The sequence below is a fragment of the Hydractinia symbiolongicarpus genome, chromosome 10, assembly GCF_029227915.1.
Source record: "Hydractinia symbiolongicarpus strain clone_291-10 chromosome 10, HSymV2.1, whole genome shotgun sequence".
Taxonomy (NCBI): domain Eukaryota; kingdom Metazoa; phylum Cnidaria; class Hydrozoa; order Anthoathecata; family Hydractiniidae; genus Hydractinia; species Hydractinia symbiolongicarpus.
In genome coordinates, this window is record NC_079884.1 from 24,636,220 (window position 1) to 24,659,454 (window position 23,235).

Genomic DNA, 23,235 nt, shown 5'->3' on the forward strand with positions numbered 1-23,235 from the left:
ACCATGGCGTCGAAAATAGGTCACAGTGCAAAATCCTTTAGATCGTATTTGTCATATCATGATAATGAAATAGAGAAAAAAGAGCTAAGTGAGGAGGAACTAGAAGCAGCATTTCATTCTTTGCAAATCAACAAAAGTCCTGGCTTTGATCAAATCAGCAGCAATGTCTTAAAGAACTGTTTCAATGAACTAAAATCTCCACTACTGCATATATTTAATTCATCTCTAATTACAGGCATTGTTCCTAAAAAGTTAAAAATAGCTAGAGTTGTCCCAGTCTTTAAAGCAGGAGAAGTTTGTGAAGTATCTAACTACAGACCAATTTCAATACTCCCCTGCTTCTCGAAGATTTTAGAGAGAATCATGTACAACAGAGTTTATTCTTTCTTGAACAATAACGATATTTTGTATAATAAGCAATTTGGATTTCAAGGAGGTCATTCAACTGATCACGCAATCATTCAGTTGAGTCAGGAAATATTTCAAGCCTTTGATGAGAATAAATTTACAATTGGGGTCTTTATTGATCTAAGTAAGGCATTCGATACGGTCAACCATGAGATTCTATTAGAAAAACTAAAATATTATGGCATAAGAAATACATATCTCGCATGGTTCAATAACTACCTCTTCGAAAGAAAACAATATGTTTCTTATGACGAAGGAAATACTAACTACAGGATTATAACATGTGGAGTACCTCAAGGGTCAATTTTAGGGCCACTGTTGTTTCTTATTTATATCAATGATATATTTAGAGCATCTAGTGTCTTAAATTCAATTTTATTTGCTGATGATACAAATTTATTCTTTACTCATAAAGATATAAACGTACTTTTTGAAACTACTAACCTAGAATTGACTAAATTGGCTGATTGGTTTAAAGCGAATAAATTATCCCTTAACACTTCAAAAACTAGATATACCTTTTTTCACAAACTTAGTAAAAAAGATAAAATACCTCTTAGGTTACCTGGATTAGTTATTGATCATGTTAACATAAAAAGAGAATATTCAATGAAATTTCTTGGAGTTCTCCTAGACGAAAATTTAACTTGGAGAGAACATATTAAATTAGTGGAAAACAAAGTTTCCAAAAGCTTAGGAATCTTATATAAAGCCAGTTTCGCTTTGAATAAGAACTGCTTAAGAAGCATATATTTTTCCTTTATACACTGCTATTTAAACTATGCAAACATTGCATGGGGTAGGCTTAGCACTAATATAACAAAATTAAAAAAACTGCACATTCAGCAAAAACATGCCAGTAGGATTATATTACGACAGAATAAATGTTCCCATTCTAGACCATTGCTAAAAGAACTGGGTATTCTTAATGTATGTCAGCTAAACATTTTTCAAGTCCTTATTTTCATGTATAAGATTAAAAATTTTATAGCACCAAATATATTCATTACATTATTTAAGAAAGTTCAACATAAATATCCAACTAGATTTTCAGGTAATAATTTCCTTCGGCCAAAAATCATATCTAATGTAACAAAATTTTCAATATCAAACCGAGGCCCAAAACTCTGGAGCATGCTTCTAACGATGAGATAAAAAGCATTCCATCTACAAAACAATTTAAACTTGCACTAAGAAATCAGCTGTTACGAAGTAATAACGAACAAGTCTTCTTCTGAAACAACACTACGTGTGATAATTAAACGCTTTCTTTTATTTAACATAACATTTAATATTTTTTAATTGTCAATTTTATTTGACGCTCTTTTTAATGACGGCTATGTAATTTTGAAATAGTTGTATGTAAATTTCTTTTGGCGAAAAATAAAAAAAAAAATAAAAAAAAAACTGTACTTGATCAGCAGGTCGAAAATCAAACTGATATATGAGAATTAAGTTTTGAACAGACATTGAAGCGTATTCAGCTACATAAGGGGAACAGTCAATTATCATAACAAAATGTGTACATCAGTAGTACCAAGCTTTTCGTTCTGGTCAAAGTGACACCTGTTTTCAAAATATCCTGCATAGTAAGGTATTAGATTTGTCCGCTTTCATAAATCTCTCGTACTTGCCTTGAACGCTTGAGGTGCAACGATCGTAATGATCTAGATATACGCCTCTGGTTAACCAAGAGACGTAAATGTTTAGGTTCGTACCCCAAATCTAGGGATAAACATTGAGTTATTTACATACTTTCAAGGATGCTGATCACAATTTTGGATGTTACCAAAGCCTAAAACCCGCAGTTTTCTAATATTCTGACAAAATGTCTTACTTTTTTACTCTTTTATCGTTCACTTCCAATGCCACAAAAATGATTCTATAATTATTTTATTGAACATTTTCTTGCTATGAAAAATTGCTTGCGTCAATGTTTTGTAGAATACGCTAGAACGTTCAGAGAAATGCACATTGGCAAAAATATTTTACCCAACCTCGTTTCAAGTGCAATTTTTGATATCTGATATATATTCAACATTATTTCGTGAAGAGGCTAGTAAAGAGTTAAGAAACATATCACCAAAGGATATTTTATATTGTTTCTTCTCCGGTTTTCTGTATGCCCGTAGCTTTAACACAAATTAAATTTAAATTTCGTTAATCAGCCAGCGCAATATTCTCTCAAAATATTTATTTTGCACGCAAATTATTTTAATGCCCTGTTTTTTAGAGTTACACGTATACTTTCTTTTGCAGCGAGTTATTTCTTCAATCAATCTCGTTCCCAGGGCATTTTGCCTAGTTGATAAAGTTGATAGGCCACCGATAGCCACATTGTTGTCGAGCTTGGGCCACTCCGTAATAACACGGCTCAGGGGACACAAGACCCTGGGGACGAGGTTGTTCTTTAATATAAGCGCATTTCTTTAATATAATCTTCTTTAAAATACTGTAGGATTTGGTTCAGATATGTTTTTTTGCTCTTAAATATACGCTTTTAAAAGATAAAGCGTAAAAGTCTTGTAATAACAAATTGTCTTAATATCGCCCGCGTATCTCCCGCGTTTTGGGTGCGATGTTATGGCGTTGAAGATTATTAGACGTCAATTATTATTCCACTTTATATTCTTCAATTATGTTATCGTTTATCAGCATAGATGTCATATCTTTTATTAAAAGCCACTAATGGGAGTAATTTATATTTATTGCTTACAACATTACCGTCAAAGAAACTAAATTCGCGTAAAACTTATTTTTAGTCAGATATAAATAAGGGAATTTAAATTCGCGCCAAAATTAGATATAATTTGATCTGACTCTCAAAGTCGCACACCTAAGAAGTAGTTAATTAAACACAGAAAATGGAAAAGAAAGAGGATAACTTTATTCCTTCTCTGTTGTACTTAATCATAAATTTATATTACTCAATGACGATTTCCAATTCCGACACGTTCAGTGGGGTAGTACGAACTTTAAAAAGCGTTAAATCTCCATGGTGCAGTACAAACTGCGTCACGCGTCTTATTTTCCACAATAAACATTTTTCAGTTTAAAGACAATTAATTCTGATATATATCACAACCAAATCTCGGTAGAGGTTAGGGGAAATAGCAAAGCACGTTTTTTTTTTATGTGGTGTCATTCGTAAAGAGCGTGCCAATGACATAAATTTTTAGGATTTACGTACAGGGCACTTTGGTTACTCTCATAAGCGCAAGAAATGCACACATAAATTTTGGTACTTATTACAAAAATACCACTGGGTTTGTTTACAAAAGAGAACAGCCTCGACGTTGTTTGATGTTGTTCTTACAGGTAGCTTAGCTACCTTATATAGCTACATTAAGGATTAAACTAGCATTTATTACTTAATACTCAGTAAAATAGGTCAAGTTTAAATATTAAACTTTTTCGCTATAGCTAGCTAGACTAAGTATAAAAAGGACAAGGCTGAGCTTTTTAGCTGGGTTTAAAATCAAAACTTAAGAGGAAAATTACATCACAGTTTTTAAAATTATACTACACATATTTGAGAACACTTGCGGGAAAATTCATTGTTCATCAAGTTACACCATATGGGTAACATGGAAGATTTCTTCATAAAAAACCTCAGAAACCTTTTCAAGTGGATTACTTTCACATTAACAAAAATTGAAAATTTTCAAGATAAACTTTTGCGATTTTGTGATTTATTAGTTTTCAAATTTCTCGCTGGAAAATTTTAAGGTTTAAAACCCATGTCGCACAGTAACTTCTTCGTCCTTATCATAATGTCATATACATAAGCTATGGAACAACTTGTTGTTATAAAAATATTATAAATTAATTTCAAACCGATTAGTCCCTGCAGCCATTTTGGTGTCAGTTGTATGAAAAACTATGCTAAAACCATAATAAGTAAAAGTCCTATTACTTCAGTAAAAATTGAAATAATGACTTGAAACTTAGTATTACATGTTTTTAGACCAGTTTGATGAAATGAACCCAAAAAATGTTTTACTACTATCATAGTGTCCGAGTTCCTGAATTAAGCCATTTTTTGAGACGCCAATAAACTGTTTTTGACAGCATATCATTTTGACAAGCCATGTGTACAGAAAACATTCAAAGTGATTCTCAGGATTTAAAATAATTCAAACAGATAAAATGTGTCCCAGGTTCAGGACCAAATACCTTATCCAGCTCATATAAATACAAAGTTGTTAGAAGTTATTTTTTGTCCACCTGGATCTGCAACACGTTTACTTGCACTAATCACTCAGCCTGGTGCCACTCACAATTAATTTTTGAATATCTACAGGAACTTATTATGCAAAATGAAAAATGCTAGACAACTGTATTTGCTTTGCAGAAGTATCAATAGGCTTTATCATAAGTCCTGTTGAATGTTGGTTTATGAAAAATGTATTATACCTTTAATGCTATAAGCACTCCACTGGATTTGTAACACATTACACTAAGTGTCCTCCGTGTGACACAGTTTACCCTTTACGAAGTCTTAACCTGGACAGAGACTTTACTACAAGTCTACAAAAATCTACAAAAATTTATGTATGAAAAATAGGTTTCTGCTCGATAAAAGAAACCTGGACATTTGCAGAAATTGATTTATAAAATATAGGTTTCTGTTTGTCGTGACAACATATTTAACCAACATGCAATGCCTTGCACGCCTAACTAGCTTTATACTCAAGTCTTGACTGGTCACTGTTATGGGAGGTCCAAATTGCTAGCAGGTAGCTATCTTTATTTAAAATGACAGAATGCCTATAAAAATCTTTTGTGTTACAGCTACATAAAAATAATATATTTAGCTCTTGTACTTTATCACTTAATTATTTAATAACAAATGTGTCCCTGAAGTGCTGGCATGGCATTAGCTAGGTAGCTTAAAATCACAAAATAAATATTATCTAGATGTGACCATCCCTCATCATCAGACATCAGCAAGGCGTTTCTGTTCTTTACTTCTCATTGTGGGGTACCTCAAATTCTTGTAAATCCAATGAAATAAAGTTACTTAAGACTTCCTCTTCTTTCCCTTGCACCACTCATGGCATTTCTCAGCATGTCTTCAGTTCAAAGCCACGATTCCTTAGCTTCCAACTGCGTCTCGTTCACAAGTTTCAGCGCTAGCCAATGTGATGGCCAACGTCGAGGAACCCTGGGTAACTTTGAAAAAATGTAGTTCTGTCTTATGATTTTCAGATTTTTGCTGCTGATATCAGCATATTTTAGCCCTTGAGTGCCACACCTCCGTATATATAGGAGTTAATTATCTTTAATTGTTCGTGATCAGACCCGTGTTATCCGTTGCCCCAAATTGGTTGAGGTTTTGAATAATTGAGAATGGGTCAAAACGGGTCGGCTTCTACCACTGCGGGTCGGGTCCTGCTTTCTGGGAAAGCAGTTATCGCTAGCCATGCCACAATGCAAGTAGTATCCGTTATCTTGTGTTGTGTTGTTATTTGTACAGTATTTTTTAAGCAGTTTTTTCAGCAGCGATTGATTGTTTCACCTATCTGATTGGCTAACGCTGTATTTTATTTTACTAGAGTACTTAAGCTTGCTACAGATAGATTTCTTTGTTTATATTTTAACTAAGGGCTCTTCTAACATGTGTCTGGCATGTGGAAAAGATGCTAGTGAGCTACAAATTTCTACAAATGCCATTTTCCATTGAGTTCTTCAAACAATAGTACAATAGTCAGTGAGGTTTTAAACTTATTGAGAGTGGATGGATTGACAACAAGGGTTATAAAATGAATCTTGAATAGTTCCAGTCAGAATGTCACTTGTTGGCACAACTTTCAGTTGAGGGAAAGCATGGACCTTTCACAGAAGAAGCTTTGATTAAACAAGAACTACAAGTATCTTAATTAAAGTAAGGCTAAATTAGCAAAAACGCACCCAAAACTTGAAGTTAAAAAACAAAGATTCCACAAGAAATTCAGCTCCTATTTATAAAAAGGTGACTACGTGAACAGCGTGTTTTCCCTTAATTCATAATGGCTATCCTGAAAAATACAGACACTTAATTGATTGAAAAGTATCACCTCGTATTTGCTGGCCAGGAGAACAGATTTTTGCTTATTAAAGCTGCAGTTTAACTTTTTAAAATCATTTTTAGCCAAAACAATCTACCCTGGGTATAATCAGAAGTAAGGCATATTCCCAAATATTTTGAACCTTAAATGTTTTAAGTTTAACCAGTATATTTATATAAAAATACTTTAGCGCCCATCTGGTTTGTACACAATAAAAATTATTTTTAATGTACACATAGAAAGAACTTGACTTTCATGAGTTATCAAACGCCAGCTCACATTACATTCTTTCTTTTAGACAATATAAGGTTGAAAGAATATTTTTAAAAGTCTTTTATTCATTTTTACTTATGTTTTAGTAAGAAATTGTTGATTAGGCCACCATCGAAAATATGTTTGGTTAGCGTCATTTCTAATTACAAAAGTGAGTCGGTCGGTCGGTTGTGTAAAAATGTTTCCTAAAAAATTACAAAAATACTATATTTCGCAGCCATATTTTGTTATTCGTTTTAGATGTACGCCAGCTGTATATTTAGCCTCCGTTTCAAGTTCAATTTTTGTCAGTCAATGTTGTTCTCATGGTTTTCGCTTGTCTTGTCGTATAAATGCGAAGCAGGAAAATATAGCACTGAGTAGCGCAGTGCAGTCCCTATCAAAATAACATTCGGACGTAACAACTGTAATTCAGAGGACTGCTGAAAAGGTAAATGGTGGATTTTGTAACCACTAATATTTTTAGGGTGGCCTTAGCATGTGCAATGATGTAGTGACTCAGCTAGACAAACTTGTTTCAGAACTAGCAGAGCAATTAATGCCTCAGCTATTATCTCATTTCCCAGAAATGGGCATGTTTGCATGCACAGGAGTTTTCGCATGCTTTTGTGTTGGTGTTTTGTTTTCTTGAAGAGCTCAGACCTTTATGAAGTGTTTATGATCCAGCTTTCAGTTGGTATTCTGTTAATTTGAAGACACGAATATACAGGTGCAAATCCTGTCTGGATCTTCTTTTTAATTTTTATCAGACCAGTGTTTATTTAAGAATACCAAGGGCAATATATATATACATGTTTTTAAGTGTATATACTTTTACATGTTAAAAGACGGGGCAACAAGTTTTTGCTATTAAAAAGGCTTACCATGTTTCTGCTTGTTATTTTCTATAGGGCAACCTTTATTGCTGACCCAAGTTGACCAAATCCTTTCTAGTCACTATGGGGCAACTTTTGTTGTTGACCCAAGTTGACCAAATCCTTTCCAGTCACTATGGGGCAATTTTTGCTGTTGAGCCAAGTTGACCAAAGTTTCTAGAACGTCTACAATAAATGTTGTCCCATAGTGACTAGAGGGTGTTTCGTCAACTTGGGTCAGCAAAAAATGTTGCACCATGGTGACTAGAGGGTATTTGGTCAACTTGGGTCTTTATTTACCGCTAAAATTTTATTCTATTATATCTGCAAGTTGAAAAATACAGGGAAATGTACTTTATTTGCATTTTGAAGTTGTTTTTTAAATGTTCTTTTTCTGCGTCGCAGAAAAATATTATTTGCAACTCAATACGGGTCTACTCTCGTCAAAACGGGTCGGGTCCAAAATTCGGTCAATACGGGGTAAGATGTCAATACGGGTCGGAATAGTTCGTATTGCTGCTACGCAGCAGGTGTCTGCAAGATTCCCAGCAGGATCCACAAGTTTAATTGATAATGGGCGGACAAGGTATTTAGCTATTCATTCTCTAATTACAAATGTAAAATTTAGCATCTATGCTACATCGTGCAATTTGTTCGAGAAAGTTTTGTCATTCAGTCATTGGATTTTCAAAATGCAATCTCAATCGTCAAAACTTAGAGGCAGGCAAATGGGTGTGTGTGCAAGGCGTGTAAAATATTATTGGGATTTTGTTTAAAGTATAAATATAATCCTACTTTGTCGTGTTTCTTCTATGATTTAACAAGAGTTATGGAGGGGAATAATGCATACTATAGAGAAAAAGGTAATTGTGTCAAAGATAAAAGAGTATATACAAAATACAATCAAAGCTATATCTTGTTTCCAATGTGTATTATGCAAGAAAAACAACGTATAAGAAGCAACAAATTGCAACTGTACAACCACAATGACTGAGTTTCATGTTACATTAACAATCTTCAGGTTAGAACTATGCTGATTAGTGTACCACATTCTTATAAATCTTAAAATACAGTGGGGAATGTTGCCTCTTTCAAATTTCCTAGATATTATCAAACTTATTCTTATGGGGACATATTGAAATCAGCTCAGTGATTTAAAGAGTTCTTTTGGACTCAGCATGAATGATGCACATTTTTCAAAGAGACAGAGATCGTATATTCATACCACATTCACATGAGAATGCCTATGCTGCAATATTCCATAATAGGTTAGGATTGGAAGTGTTCTTTAATTGCTATATGGATTTTGATAACTCAGTTTTGTTTTAGTATTTTTTGTATTTGAATAATTTGCCATTGTTACTAGTAAGTAAGTAATAATGTTTCGTGGACACCCGTTACTTTTACAAAATTTAAACAGATGTGCTGACATTCTCGCATTCATTGTTACCTCAACCTTGTATCCAATATGTGGTGTAGGGCATTTGCTGTCAAGCGGACAAACAGGTTTTCACTGGCAGTTGAATAGGCGATGTTCTTGCTTTCAGTAGCGTCAAGTTGCAGTGTATATATGATGATGTTCTGCATCTTAAGGGTGCATGAATAACTGAGTTTTACATTGTTGGTGGTTATATATATACATTTATATACTGTAAATTAAAGGTAAAATTTATGTTTATTTATTTATATGTTAAAAATAAAAACTAATAAAAGTATTAAAAATTATTCAAAAAGATTAAGTCGGCAGCAAACAAAAAGAAATAATATAAAAAATTTCTTATAAGAATACAAAGCTTCTGTGTATCTGTCTGTGAATTTTACAAGGAGGACGATTTTTTGTCTCATTTGTTTACCAAAAATTAGGTATTTGGTGCTGTTAACATATACATTAGGTTGACCTTAGTGATTGAATTATATATCATTAATGAAGCCATTGCAATGCACTTTTATGTTTAAGGCTCAATAACTGGAAAACTGAGGGAAATAATTGGGTGAAAAAAAGTGATCACTTATGTTATGCATGAGAAGTTCCTTATAAACCAAATTTAATATTTTGGGATGCAAGCACAAAATACAGCACTTTTATTTTATTTTTTGCATGTAGAATCAACACCGGCAAGTGGTCCAGGTTATGCAACACCTGCTGATGCAATAAAAGCTCCAGTTGAGAAAATTGTTTATTTCCCATGCATTCCTGTTGACAAAGACAAGCCTGGTTATTTGGTTACTGCAGATGTGGATCCAAAATCACCAACATTCAGTCAGGTAAATGTTTATTAAATAAAACAGATAATCACTTTTTTTGTCTACACTTTTACTATGCGGGGAAATAAATATTGACCAGATATGGGATTAAGAGTAAAGTGTACTTACATTACATTTGTCAAAAATAAAATTTTTTTGTATGCATATAGGTCATACACCGAACCTACATACCTGCCAATGGTGATGAATTACACCACAGTGGATGGAATGCATGCAGCAGGTTTTCTCTCTTTCTTTTTTTAATACAGTCAACTTACCTTACTGATCACCTTAAGACCTTTTTGCTGCAGTCACAATAGATTCCCCATGGATTTTTAAGTATAAATGCTACTGTGTAATATAACCAATTCTTAATGCAGCCAGCAAACAAATTTTTCAGCACTAAATATAGAAGTTGTACATGTTGCTAACACAAATCTTTATTTAAAGGCATATACAAACACCATATATAACTTTTTTTTAACAAACAACTCAAATTAGTTGATCTACTTGCTGGTGGCTTTTAGGGTCTGTCAAGAATTATTTCAATATTGCAAGATGAAAATACGCTGCTAGACGACAGACAGTCTACAAAAATCTACAAAAATTTATGTATGAAAAATAGGTTTCTGCTCGATAAAAGAAACCTGGACATTTGCAGAAATTGATTTATAAAATATAGGTTTCTGTTTGTCGTGACAACATATTTAACCAACATGCAATGCCTTGCACGCCTAACTAGCTTTATACTCAAGTCTTGACTGGTCACTGTTATGGGAGGTCCAAATTGCTAGCAGGTAGCTATCTTTATTTAAAATGACAGAATGCCTATAAAAATCTTTTGTGTTACAGCTACATAAAAATAATATATTTAGCTCTTGTACTTTATCACTTAATTATTTAATAACAAATGTGCCCCTGAAGTGCTGGCATGGCATTAGCTAGGTAGCTTAAAATCACAAAATAAATATTATCTAGATGTGACCATCCCTCATCATCAGACATCAGCAAGGCGTTTCTGTTCTTTACTTCTCATTGTGGGGTACCTCAAATTCTTGTAAATCCAATGAAATAAAATTACTTAAGACTTCCTCTTCTTTCCCTTGCACCACTCATGGCATTTCTCAGCATGTCTTCAGTTCAAAGCCACGATTCCTTAGCTTCCAACTGCGTCTCGTTCACAAGTTTCAGCGCTAGCCAATGTGATGGCCAACGTCGAGGAACCCTGGGTAACTTTGAAAAAATGTAGTTCTGTCTTATGATTTTCAGATTTTTGCTGCTGATATCAGCATATTTTAGCCCTTGAGTGCCACACCTCCGTATATATAGGAGTTAATTATCTTTAATTGTTCGTGATCAGACCCGTGTTATCCGTTGCCCCAAATTGGTTGAGGTTTTGAATAATTGAGAATGGGTCAAAACGGGTCGGCTTCTACCACTGCGGGTCGGGTCCTGCTTTCTGGGAAAGCAGTTATCGCTAGCCATGCCACAATGCAAGTAGTATCCGTTATCTTGTGTTGTGTTGTTATTTGTACAGTATTTTTTAAGCAGTTTTTTCAGCAGCGATTGATTGTTTCACCTATCTGATTGGCTAACGCTGTATTTTATTTTACTAGAGTACTTAAGCTTGCTACAGATAGATTTCTTTGTTTATATTTTAACTAAGGGCTCTTCTAACATGTGTCTGGCATGTGGAAAAGATGCTAGTGAGCTACAAATTTCTACAAATGCCATTTTCCATTGAGTTCTTCAAACAATAGTACAATAGTCAGTGAGGTTTTAAACTTATTGAGAGTGGATGGATTGACAACAAGGGTTATAAAATGAATCTTGAATAGTTCCAGTCAGAATGTCACTTGTTGGCACAACTTTCAGTTGAGGGAAAGCATGGACCTTTCACAGAAGAAGCTTTGATTAAACAAGAACTACAAGTATCTTAATTAAAGTAAGGCTAAATTAGCAAAAACGCACCCAAAACTTGAAGTTAAAAAACAAAGATTCCACAAGAAATTCAGCTCCTATTTATAAAAAGGTGACTACGTGAACAGCGTGTTTTCCCTTAATTCATAATGGCTATCCTGAAAAATACAGACACTTAATTGATTGAAAAGTATCACCTCGTATTTGCTGGCCAGGAGAACAGATTTTTGCTTATTAAAGCTGCAGTTTAACTTTTTAAAATCATTTTTAGCCAAAACAATCTACCCTGGGTATAATCAGAAGTAAGGCATATTCCCAAATATTTTGAACCTTAAATGTTTTAAGTTTAACCAGTATATTTATATAAAAATACTTTAGCGCCCATCTGGTTTGTACACAATAAAAATTATTTTTAATGTACACATAGAAAGAACTTGACTTTCATGAGTTATCAAACGCCAGCTCACATTACATTCTTTCTTTTAGACAATATAAGGTTAAAAGAATATTTTTAAAAGTCTTTTATTCATTTTTACTTATGTTTTAGTAAGAAATTGTTGATTAGGCCACCATCGAAAATATGTTTGGTTAGCGTCATTTCTAATTACAAAAGTGAGTCGGTCGGTCGGTTGTGTAAAAATGTTTCCTAAAAAATTACAAAAATACTATATTTCGCAGCCATATTTTGTTATTCGTTTTAGATGTACGCCAGCTGTATATTTAGCCTCCGTTTCAAGTTCAATTTTTGTCAGTCAATGTTGTTCTCATGGTTTTCGCTTGTCTTGTCGTATAAATGCGAAGCAGGAAAATATAGCACTGAGTAGCGCAGTGCAGTCCCTATCAAAATAACATTCGGACGTAACAACTGTAATTCAGAGGACTGCTGAAAAGGTAAATGGTGGATTTTGTAACCACTAATATTTTTAGGGTGGCCTTAGCATGTGCAATGATGTAGTGACTCAGCTAGACAAACTTGTTTCAGAACTAGCAGAGCAATTAATGCCTCAGCTATTATCTCATTTCCCAGAAATGGGCATGTTTGCATGCACAGGAGTTTTCGCATGCTTTTGTGTTGGTGTTTTGTTTTCTTGAAGAGCTCAGACCTTTATGAAGTGTTTATGATCCAGCTTTCAGTTGGTATTCTGTTAATTTGAAGACACGAATATACAGGTGCAAATCCTGTCTGGATCTTCTTTTTAATTTTTATCAGACCAGTGTTTATTTAAGAATACCAAGGGCAATATATATATACATGTTTTTAAGTGTATATACTTTTACATGTTAAAAGACGGGGCAACAAGTTTTTGCTATTAAAAAGGCTTACCATGTTTCTGCTTGTTATTTTCTATAGGGCAACCTTTATTGCTGACCCAAGTTGACCAAATCCTTTCTAGTCACTATGGGGCAACTTTTGTTGTTGACCCAAGTTGACCAAATCCTTTCCAGTCACTATGGGGCAATTTTTGCTGTTGAGCCAAGTTGACCAAAGTTTCTAGAACGTCTACAATAAATGTTGTCCCATAGTGACTAGAGGGTGTTTCGTCAACTTGGGTCAGCAAAAAATGTTGCACCATGGTGACTAGAGGGTATTTGGTCAACTTGGGTCTTTATTTACCGCTAAAATTTTATTCTATTATATCTGCAAGTTGAAAAATACAGGGAAATGTACTTTATTTGCATTTTGAAGTTGTTTTTTAAATGTTCTTTTTCTGCGTCGCAGAAAAATATTATTTGCAACTCAATACGGGTCTACTCTCGTCAAAACGGGTCGGGTCCAAAATTCGGTCAATACGGGGTAAGATGTCAATACGGGTCGGAATAGTTCGTATTGCTGCTACGCAGCAGGTGTCTGCAAGATTCCCAGCAGGATCCACAAGTTTAATTGATAATGGGCGGACAAGGTATTTAGCTATTCATTCTCTAATTACAAATGTAAAATTTAGCATCTATGCTACATCGTGCAATTTGTTCGAGAAAGTTTTGTCATTCAGTCATTGGATTTTCAAAATGCAATCTCAATCGTCAAAACTTAGAGGCAGGCAAATGGGTGTGTGTGCAAGGCGTGTAAAATATTATTGGGATTTTGTTTAAAGTATAAATATAATCCTACTTTGTCGTGTTTCTTCTATGATTTAACAAGAGTTATGGAGGGGAATAATGCATACTATAGAGAAAAAGGTAATTGTGTCAAAGATAAAAGAGTATATACAAAATACAATCAAAGCTATATCTTGTTTCCAATGTGTATTATGCAAGAAAAACAACGTATAAGAAGCAACAAATTGCAACTGTACAACCACAATGACTGAGTTTCATGTTACATTAACAATCTTCAGGTTAGAACTATGCTGATTAGTGTACCACATTCTTATAAATCTTAAAATACAGTGGGGAATGTTGCCTCTTTCAAATTTCCTAGATATTATCAAACTTATTCTTATGGGGACATATTGAAATCAGCTCAGTGATTTAAAGAGTTCTTTTGGACTCAGCATGAATGATGCACATTTTTCAAAGAGACAGAGATCGTATATTCATACCACATTCACATGAGAATGCCTATGCTGCAATATTCCATAATAGGTTAGGATTGGAAGTGTTCTTTAATTGCTATATGGATTTTGATAACTCAGTTTTGTTTTAGTATTTTTTGTATTTGAATAATTTGCCATTGTTACTAGTAAGTAAGTAATAATGTTTCGTGGACACCCGTTACTTTTACAAAATTTAAACAGATGTGCTGACATTCTCGCATTCATTGTTACCTCAACCTTGTATCCAATATGTGGTGTAGGGCATTTGCTGTCAAGCGGACAAACAGGTTTTCACTGGCAGTTGAATAGGCGATGTTCTTGCTTTCAGTAGCGTCAAGTTGCAGTGTATATATGATGATGTTCTGCATCTTAAGGGTGCATGAATAACTGAGTTTTACATTGTTGGTGGTTATATATATACATTTATATACTGTAAATTAAAGGTAAAATTTATGTTTATTTATTTATATGTTAAAAATAAAAACTAATAAAAGTATTAAAAATTATTCAAAAAGATTAAGTCGGCAGCAAACAAAAAGAAATAATATAAAAAATTTCTTATAAGAATACAAAGCTTCTGTGTATCTGTCTGTGAATTTTACAAGGAGGACGATTTTTTGTCTCATTTGTTTACCAAAAATTAGGTATTTGGTGCTGTTAACATATACATTAGGTTGACCTTAGTGATTGAATTATATATCATTAATGAAGCCATTGCAATGCACTTTTATGTTTAAGGCTCAATAACTGGAAAACTGAGGGAAATAATTGGGTGAAAAAAAGTGATCACTTATGTTATGCATGAGAAGTTCCTTATAAACCAAATTTAATATTTTGGGATGCAAGCACAAAATACAGCACTTTTATTTTATTTTTTGCATGTAGAATCAACACCGGCAAGTGGTCCAGGTTATGCAACACCTGCTGATGCAATAAAAGCTCCAGTTGAGAAAATTGTTTATTTCCCATGCATTCCTGTTGACAAAGACAAGCCTGGTTATTTGGTTACTGCAGATGTGGATCCAAAATCACCAACATTCAGTCAGGTAAATGTTTATTAAATAAAACAGATAATCACTTTTTTTGTCTACACTTTTACTATGCGGGGAAATAAATATTGACCAGATATGGGATTAAGAGTAAAGTGTACTTACATTACATTTGTCAAAAATAAAATTTTTTTGTATGCATATAGGTCATACACCGAACCTACATACCTGCCAATGGTGATGAATTACACCACAGTGGATGGAATGCATGCAGCAGGTTTTCTCTCTTTCTTTTTTTAATACAGTCAACTTACCTTACTGATCACCTTAAGACCTTTTTGCTGCAGTCACAATAGATTCCCCATGGATTTTTAAGTATAAATGCTACTGTGTAATATAACCAATTCTTAATGCAGCCAGCAAACAAATTTTTCAGCACTAAATATAGAAGTTGTACATGTTGCTAACACAAATCTTTATTTAAAGGCATATACAAACACCATATATAACTTTTTTTTAACAAACAACTCAAATTAGTTGATCTACTTGCTGGTGGCTTTTAGGGTCTGTCAAGAATTATTTCAATATTGCAAGATGAAAATACGCTGCTAGACAACTAATTTTGCAAGATTAGCACCAAAGCCAATTTGCCTACTCTGTTATGTATAAGGGTAGCAGGAATCTCTCCCCCTACAGCTATGTACATGGTTGCCATAGTAACTCCCTAGTAAAGGGTTACCAGAGAATTTTGAATCCAAGTTTTTGACACCACACCGTTATTTTATCAATGCAAATACCTTTTTTGCAGCATTATTCTATCTAATTGCTGAAATTAAATTTTGAATTAAATTCTGAATAAAAAGAATAAAAATAACCACAGTTTGAAATTTACTTTGCTTCTATTTTGAGAAGCAAAGTGAATTTCAACCTCTGTAAGTATTTGTAATTTATTAACATTTCTGGCAAAATAATGCTGCTGTAGGTTTTAAGATGTGTGCATAAACTCCATCAGTGTACATAGGTAACTACCAATCAACATTTACATTCTAGCTGTCATTGTAATAAAGCAAGGTCAAGAAATATTTTAGTCCTGCCATCAATCAATTCTGCACAAGTTTACATGTTTGATGTGGGCACAGATGAGAGAGCACCAAAGTTAAAGCATGTGAGTAACTCTTAAGGTTAAGGCTGTATTTGTTTGTGGATGATTAATGTATTGTCTGTATATTAATTATTTTTATTGTCTGTCTGTCTTTGCTCGGTTTTATACAAACACACTAGCAAATTTCATATGTATAAGGACAGGTGAACTTGTGGATTTTTCACAGGTGTAGAACTAGACATGTATAGTTCTAATTTAAGACAAGGTTAATATTAAATTTTTAAACTTTGCTTATGTCAAGATATCATTAAGACTGTTAGCCCACACTGCAAAAAAGTTTTTATATTGTGCAAAATATTCAAAGAAAGAATTTTGTGCTTACTACCATATCAATTGTTGATGTCAGAAGGTCAATTGGACTTCTTTCAACATATATATACATATATACATATTATAAGATATAAAGACACAACTTCTTTTTTTGTCCTCTGTACCATGAAAAATATCATTTTTAGTCTTTGGATCCCTCAATGAAATACATTAGTTTAGTTACTTTGTTTTTTTTTACTACATTTTTCTTCTCGTTCAACAGGTGGTAACGAATGAAGAAATGCTGGAAAAGGCAAACTTGACTAATCTTCACACAACGCATTGTCTTGCTGATGGAAATATTATGATTAGTAGTATGGGTGACAAAGATGGAAATGGCAAAGGTCTGCAACATTTCTGTGGTGGTGGTGAAACTATGTATTGGTTTCATTATTATACAACTGGGCATTAACTTTTTATAGCCCTGTTGTAATTCATTAACAGCTCAAATATGAATCTGAATTTCGACCCTCCCCTCTGCATATTATAGGCCAACCCCTACTGTTATATTACCAAGAGTATTAAAGTCAGAAAACATGTGCTTATATGATTTGTTGTTTAGCATTTTAAATTGTGAAAGCATTGATTCACAATTGTTTGCGAACACGTAAAAAATCCTGGGCAGATGTAATCTATTTTATATCTTAATTTTATGTTTTGATAATGAAAGAATACATTTTGAGATTCAATCGCTAAAATGAACTATTGATGAATCGCGAAATTTTCTGCACGTGAATTACTTATATTAATTAATCATATTAAATTGTAGGTAGCTTTGCACTGATAAATGGCGAATCATTTGAAGTTCTTGGAACATGGCAAAAGAAAGGTGAAGAAACTCCTTTTGGGTATGACTTCTGGTATCAACCGCGTCATAATGTTATGGTTAGCTCGGAATGGGGAGCACCGAAGGCGTTTTTGCATGGCTTTAACCCAGCCCATGTTGCTGAAGGTACGTACACTAAAGCAATTCTCATAATAACTTTGCAGTAGTAATAGTGTGTAGCTAAAAGCCTGTTACAAAAAATTATTCTGTCTCTAAAATGTTTGTGGAATTGAGTTTAATATGTTACGAACTTTAAAGATTCTTTTTTATAAAGATCTTGTTCAGGAGTTGGTATGTACATTTTCTATATGTTTACTCTTCAACTTCTTTTTAAGTATTAACAAGTTCAGTTGCCAAAACCAATGGCTTACATCTGTTAAGTGTTTTATCTTGGGTAATAAAACCTCGATTTCAATATTTAAATGTTAAAAACACATGAACTTTTTTGAGGTTAGGTCTGTCTTTAGTGCAATCATGGTGCAATATACAAGTGAAGTGAAATATTTTATAAAAACATTTTAATATTATATTAAAGGAATTCACTTTCGCGAAGTTATTTTTTATTTTAACGAGAAACTAATTTTTCCGTCCTATTAATTTGCGTTCATTTTGCAAAATTGATGACTTTTTCTTAATTTTTACTTCTTATATATATATTATGTATAGTGCTAGGTTAATCAGGATGAAGTAATTCTTTCTTCAGGAAAAAAAATCTAGATTTCACAAGAAAATTTCTTGACTATCAAGATAGATAGATAAATGTGCATATTTTAAATGGCTAGTCTCACAAATATCAAGGGATATACCCTTATATTATTTTCAGGAGGGGCCATAACTTGGATGGGGGAGTCCTAAATGCTCATTTTGAGCTACGCAGACCCAATTAGGGTGCGGCCCTACTAGACAACTCTGTGCAACATCCAATGGCCCACACGGTGCCATCTCCCAAAAATTTTCAATAATTGAGAGGAATTCCAAATTTGAAAAAGTTTACTTTCTTAAGTTGACTCAGTATACTTATTTATATTGACAAATATTTGGCACCCAGTGTTCCTTTCACTTGTCTTTGTTTGCTGAATGCGGGTTTAACTTGTTTTCAGGCTTATACGGTCACCAAATTCACATTTGGGATTGGAAGGAGAAAAGCTACGTCAAGTCAATTGATCTTGCGCCAGACGGACAAATTCCTTTGGAAATCCGATTCCTTCATGATCCAGATTCAAACATTGGTTTTGTAGGATGTGCTTTAAGCGGGACTGTATTTAGAATTTATCAAGATGAGGTACCAATTTTTACGCCTAGATATAAATTAGTATTTAACATGATATGTCTTAGTGACAATTTTCAAGCTGTTTCCAAACCTCTGTAGCGCTTAATAAAGGTTAGGGTTGGGCGAGATCATAAATTGATAGCCTTGTTTATACCAGTTACCTTTTATAAGGCTTTAAACCAATGTTTACGATTTGTGAGATTCTTTTTCGTTTCTTTATAGAAAAAAGAATGGCAGGCCGAAAAAGTAATATCAGTCCCTGCACAGAAGGTAGAAGGCTGGGCACTACCCGAAATGCCTTGTAAGTGTATGCCTTATATTTCAAATTCTCAAATTATTCTATGTTTTTTTGATTGGGCTATCGCGTTTGAATGCGCGTTCCATTAACTGATACGCAACTTTTAGCTGTGACGATATGATTACGACAGTGAGCTGCATCATCAAACAAATGTCTTTGTAACAATTTTATTCTTCTTTTCATTCCCTCGTAAACGAAATCATTTTCAGTTAAAAAATTGTGAGCAGTTGTAACAATTTTAGTCTTCTTTATTTCCCTTCTCAACAAAATTACTTACGATTAAAACAATATGAGAATTGTAACAATCTTCTTCCTTATTATCCTCGTCAACAAAATCACTTTCAATTAAAAAATTGTGAGAAATTGTATAGGAAATCATTTTCGATTGAAAAATTGTGAGGAATTGTAACAATTTTGTAAATTGTAGTTATTTCATTTTTAGGAAACAAGAGAAACCAGTTGTCAATAAACCCATTATTATCAAAATAAAAATACATATTTTCTGATTTACGTTATTGCTATTCAAATTCTTTTTCATAAGTTGTTATAAGCATTCGTTAATTTCCTTCGTGTTAATTTCGTGATCGTTAATTTTGTACCTGAAATTATTTTCTTGAATTAATGTATACACGTTTTATTATAAGCAGGTCCATTCTTAGCTGAAACCTCAGTTGCTGCGGACCAAATTTTATTTCAGTTCTAAAGCTGCTAAGAAGTTGCTAATCGTACTATTTATGTTTTCTAAATTTAAACATTTTACTATCAAAGGTAGTTGTACAGACAGAGTAAACTTTAACGCAAGAACTAACACATGTTCTGTTTTTGTAAAAATTATATTAAGAAAGAACCATGAATCTGCCACATCTTCATTTTATACAAGCGCTATATAGATATAAAGAAAGTCTCACGAACCCTAGCGACTCTGGGAAACATGGTAAAAAGCTTAATTTTCACTTTAAATTTGCTCATTCGCAAAAAAGAATTACGTTTTTACCACGTGAAGAATAGTAAAAATATTACTATTCTTCACGTGGTAAAAACGTAATTCTTTTTTGCGAATGAGCAAATTTACGGAATTTCGCGAGTATTAAATCTAAAAAACAAAACAGAAAAAGCAAGAGTAGGGTGAAAAGATATTTGTGCTATGTTAAGGCACCTCAAAGAATTAGGCTAATATTTATAATTTTTGTCCTGTCTAGCGTTGATCACGGATATTTTGATTTCAATGGACGACAAATACTTATTTGTAAGCAACTGGATACAAGGTGATATACGACAGTACGACATCACCGACACAAAAAATCCAAAACTTGTTGGGCAGGTAAATACTTGATTCACATCATAACATGTTCTCTAGTTAATGTTCAGCGTGCTACCTTTACTTTTACCCATGCCTCTCTTAACATTGTGGCAATGTCATTTGTATTTCTATATCTCATTTTAATGTATAAAACAAAAACAAAAAAATGATTGTCGATAATGGTACTATTTTTAGAAATTCCTTTAAACCATAAAATAATAAACTAGCTTGTCAAGATTGTGCTTTTGGACCTATTTTTGAAAGTGATTCAAATTTGTTTACTCTTGAACTCACATTTAAAGACAGTAATGCATAAGCACTGAACTTTTTTTGTTGTTGTTGTTGTTTATTCGTGCGGAGTGCCTGCCCCTAAAAAGGTTGGCACGTTTGGTTTGTGATTATTACTGTACAACAACACGTTTCTTTCTTTCAGTTTTACATTAACGGTAGTCTAGTGAGTGATGGTGGTGTGAAGGTTATTGAGGGGGATTTCAAACAGCCAGACCCTGTGTTCATCAAAGAAAAACGCATCCATGGCGGTCCGCAAATGATACAGCTTAGTCTGGACGGAAAACGTCTTTATGTGACAACTTCGTTGTTCTCGGCATGGGATCGACAATTTTATCCGGAATTAACTAAGTAAGTCAACCTTTGAATTCTTTGTTTTACTTTAACTAATAATAATACTTAAATAATGACATGCACGTCAGGATTTTAAACAGTTTCGGCGCTTTATAAAAAAGGTAAGTACAGGTGTTTCTGCATCCTGCTTAAACATTTGCTGTTATGCTGAGTACGTGAAAAAAATAACAAGAAATGCAACAAATGACGCATCTGTTCAGAGTCCGTGCGTATATACATGGTACTGTAATAATGTTTTCTTCAGTTATCCGTTAGTGTTTTTTTCAAAGAAGAGTAAACGTAAAAATTGTGAGTTTTTCCACATCACTTATTGGATTCTGTTTTACATACCGATTCTATTTAGAAATGGTTCGATGTTGGTGCAAGTTGATGTAGACAATGTGAACGGTGGCTTAAAATTGAACCCGGATTTGTGCATCGATCTAGGCGTGGAACCTGATGGACCAGCTTTTGCTCATGAAATTCGCTATCCTGGTGGTGACTGCACTTCAGATATTTGGTTGTAAACAAAACACATTTGTTTTGTTTTGTTTTGTTTTGTTCTTTCTTATTATTACTTATATTATTTTATTACTCGTGTTTGAAAGCTTTAATTGAACGTATACCTAAACCCTTCTTAAGATTTATATGTTAGAATTATTAGGTGTTGGGGAGTAAAAACATGGTTATTTCGAGGAAAAGCCCTTAATGGTTGCTTCATTCAGGTAAATGGTATGTTCCTCTCATTTAATTTTTTCAGACTACTTATCTGATATAATAACTGGAAAAACAAATGAGATGGATGTTTCAACTTGAATGCTTTGCTCGTCTCATTAAAATAATAAATAAGGAGGAAGATTTTTGTATTCTACAGCACTTTAACACTACCAGACAAAGTGGGTTTCCACTGTTCCTTTTAAAAATACATATTTTTTATTAATCTTTACTATATTTTTATTTTTATATATCATAGTATATTTTTCTATAGCAGGGATATTTGTATCATTTTAACAAAAAAAATCTATTATCTATTTATTTTTTTATCTATGTTCCTCATGATTTCTATATTTTTCATAACATTTATATTTATTTAAATTTTCTTAAGCCGCATTCACATGCACGTTCATTTTTTCGACTTGGGATGTTACGCATGTTACGTAAGAAGCATCTCCTAACGTAAAAAATTCCGTTAGCTCTCACGTAAAAACTTTTGTACATGTAAATGCGGCTTTATAAAATTAGTATGCACTATTGCTCAGTGTTAAGCACCTTAAGAACAACATATAACCTTACATCGTCAGGTAATAAAAAAAATTGTGGAAACATGAATTAAGTATAGATATGCTAAAATCCTTGTATGCAATTCTCAAGAGGACATGCACGTAAATGGAATGAAAGCTATAATACAAAATAAATATTACTATGTTACGCCATTATGAAACAATAAAAGTCTCTTAGATTCAACTTGCTAGTTTAGAGTTGTCCTAAGAGATTTAATATAAAAAATTTTTGTTTTGGGAACTGTACAGATAATTTCCCAGTTGAAGGAAAGTCCATCATTCAATACAACATGCTCGGACCAACGTATATCGGCATTTCTGTCTCTACAATATATTTCTGACCACACGAACAGGTAACTTTCATAAATAACGCATGTATATGCTGCCTAAAAAGGAAAGAGAGAATGTATTTTTTTGTTTTCCAAAGCACTATGAAAATAAAAATTCCTTGTAAATGAATATTTTTGCAACTTCTACATTTCTAGTACAATAGGGCAGCTATCTTTTTCCTTTCTTCAAATAGCCAGTCAGTTATAACTTATTCTTCCTAAAATCTGTTGAAATATCTGATTATGTTATTGACAAGCCAATAAGGATATCTTGCTTTCTTACATTTGTATTTAATACACTCAATTTCTTCTCCAAAACAGTTACTTTTTTGCCCCATCTAGGTCAGCGAATGCAAAAGCGTTTATATCGTTTCAGTACTGCAGAGTGTCACTTATAATCTTTTCTGTGGACATTGGTTTTGCAGCCGTTGCCATCTGGAATAATTTCTATGTCGAGAAAACAAGAGGATTCACTTCCATTGTTAACTTAATGTTTGGGTACTAATCATTAAGTAAATTGAACAGAGTATCTGGCGCGTTCCTTTCCTGTTTAGCACAGGTTTAATCT

The 23,235-nt window shown here is 33.3% G+C and overlaps 2 protein-coding genes across 4 annotated transcripts; both read left to right on the forward strand.

Moving 5' to 3' along the window:
• Window positions 1-8,053: 8,053 nt before the first annotated feature.
• Window positions 8,054-10,258, forward strand: LOC130612324 (methanethiol oxidase-like). 2 transcript variants are annotated; one of them, XM_057433631.1, is made up of 3 exons: window positions 8,054-8,171; window positions 9,690-9,850; window positions 10,000-10,226. In XM_057433631.1, the coding sequence occupies exons 1-3, from the start codon at window positions 8,159-8,161 to the stop codon at window positions 10,147-10,149; spliced, it is 324 nt and encodes a 107-aa protein (XP_057289614.1). In that variant the 5' UTR covers window positions 8,054-8,158; the 3' UTR covers window positions 10,150-10,226. The 2 variants fall into 2 exon arrangements, with proteins under 2 accessions (XP_057289614.1, XP_057289613.1); XM_057433630.1 differs by lacking the exon at window positions 8,054-8,171 and adding an exon at window positions 8,273-8,448 and having other exon boundaries at window positions 10,000-10,258.
• Window positions 10,259-13,530: 3,272 nt separating this feature from the next.
• On the forward strand, window positions 13,531-22,089 carry LOC130612338 (methanethiol oxidase-like). 2 transcript variants are annotated; one of them, XM_057433643.1, is made up of 11 exons: window positions 13,531-13,650; window positions 15,169-15,329; window positions 15,479-15,549; window positions 16,323-16,437; window positions 16,967-17,087; window positions 17,513-17,695; window positions 18,670-18,851; window positions 19,062-19,140; window positions 20,337-20,458; window positions 20,871-21,076; window positions 21,423-22,089. In XM_057433643.1, the coding sequence occupies exons 1-11, from the start codon at window positions 13,638-13,640 to the stop codon at window positions 21,583-21,585; spliced, it is 1,416 nt and encodes a 471-aa protein (XP_057289626.1). In that variant the 5' UTR covers window positions 13,531-13,637; the 3' UTR covers window positions 21,586-22,089. The 2 variants fall into 2 exon arrangements, with proteins under 2 accessions (XP_057289626.1, XP_057289625.1); XM_057433642.1 differs by lacking the exon at window positions 13,531-13,650 and adding an exon at window positions 13,797-13,927.
• The last annotated feature ends 1,146 nt before the right edge of the window (window positions 22,090-23,235 follow it).

Coding starts and splice junctions, on each gene's coding strand:
- LOC130612324 (XM_057433630.1), top strand. CDS start 8,415: ATGGAGGGGAATAATGCATACTATAGAGAAAAAG. Junction 8,449..9,689: donor TGCATACTATAGAGAAAAAG/GTAATTGTGTCA, acceptor TTTTGCATGTAG/AATCAACACCGGCAAGTGGT. Junction 9,851..9,999: donor AATCACCAACATTCAGTCAG/GTAAATGTTTAT, acceptor GTATGCATATAG/GTCATACACCGAACCTACAT.
- LOC130612338 (XM_057433642.1), top strand. CDS start 13,894: ATGGAGGGGAATAATGCATACTATAGAGAAAAAG. Junction 17,696..18,669: donor CCCAGCCCATGTTGCTGAAG/GTACGTACACTA, acceptor ACTTGTTTTCAG/GCTTATACGGTCACCAAATT. Junction 21,077..21,422: donor TTTTATCCGGAATTAACTAA/GTAAGTCAACCT, acceptor GATTCTATTTAG/AAATGGTTCGATGTTGGTGC.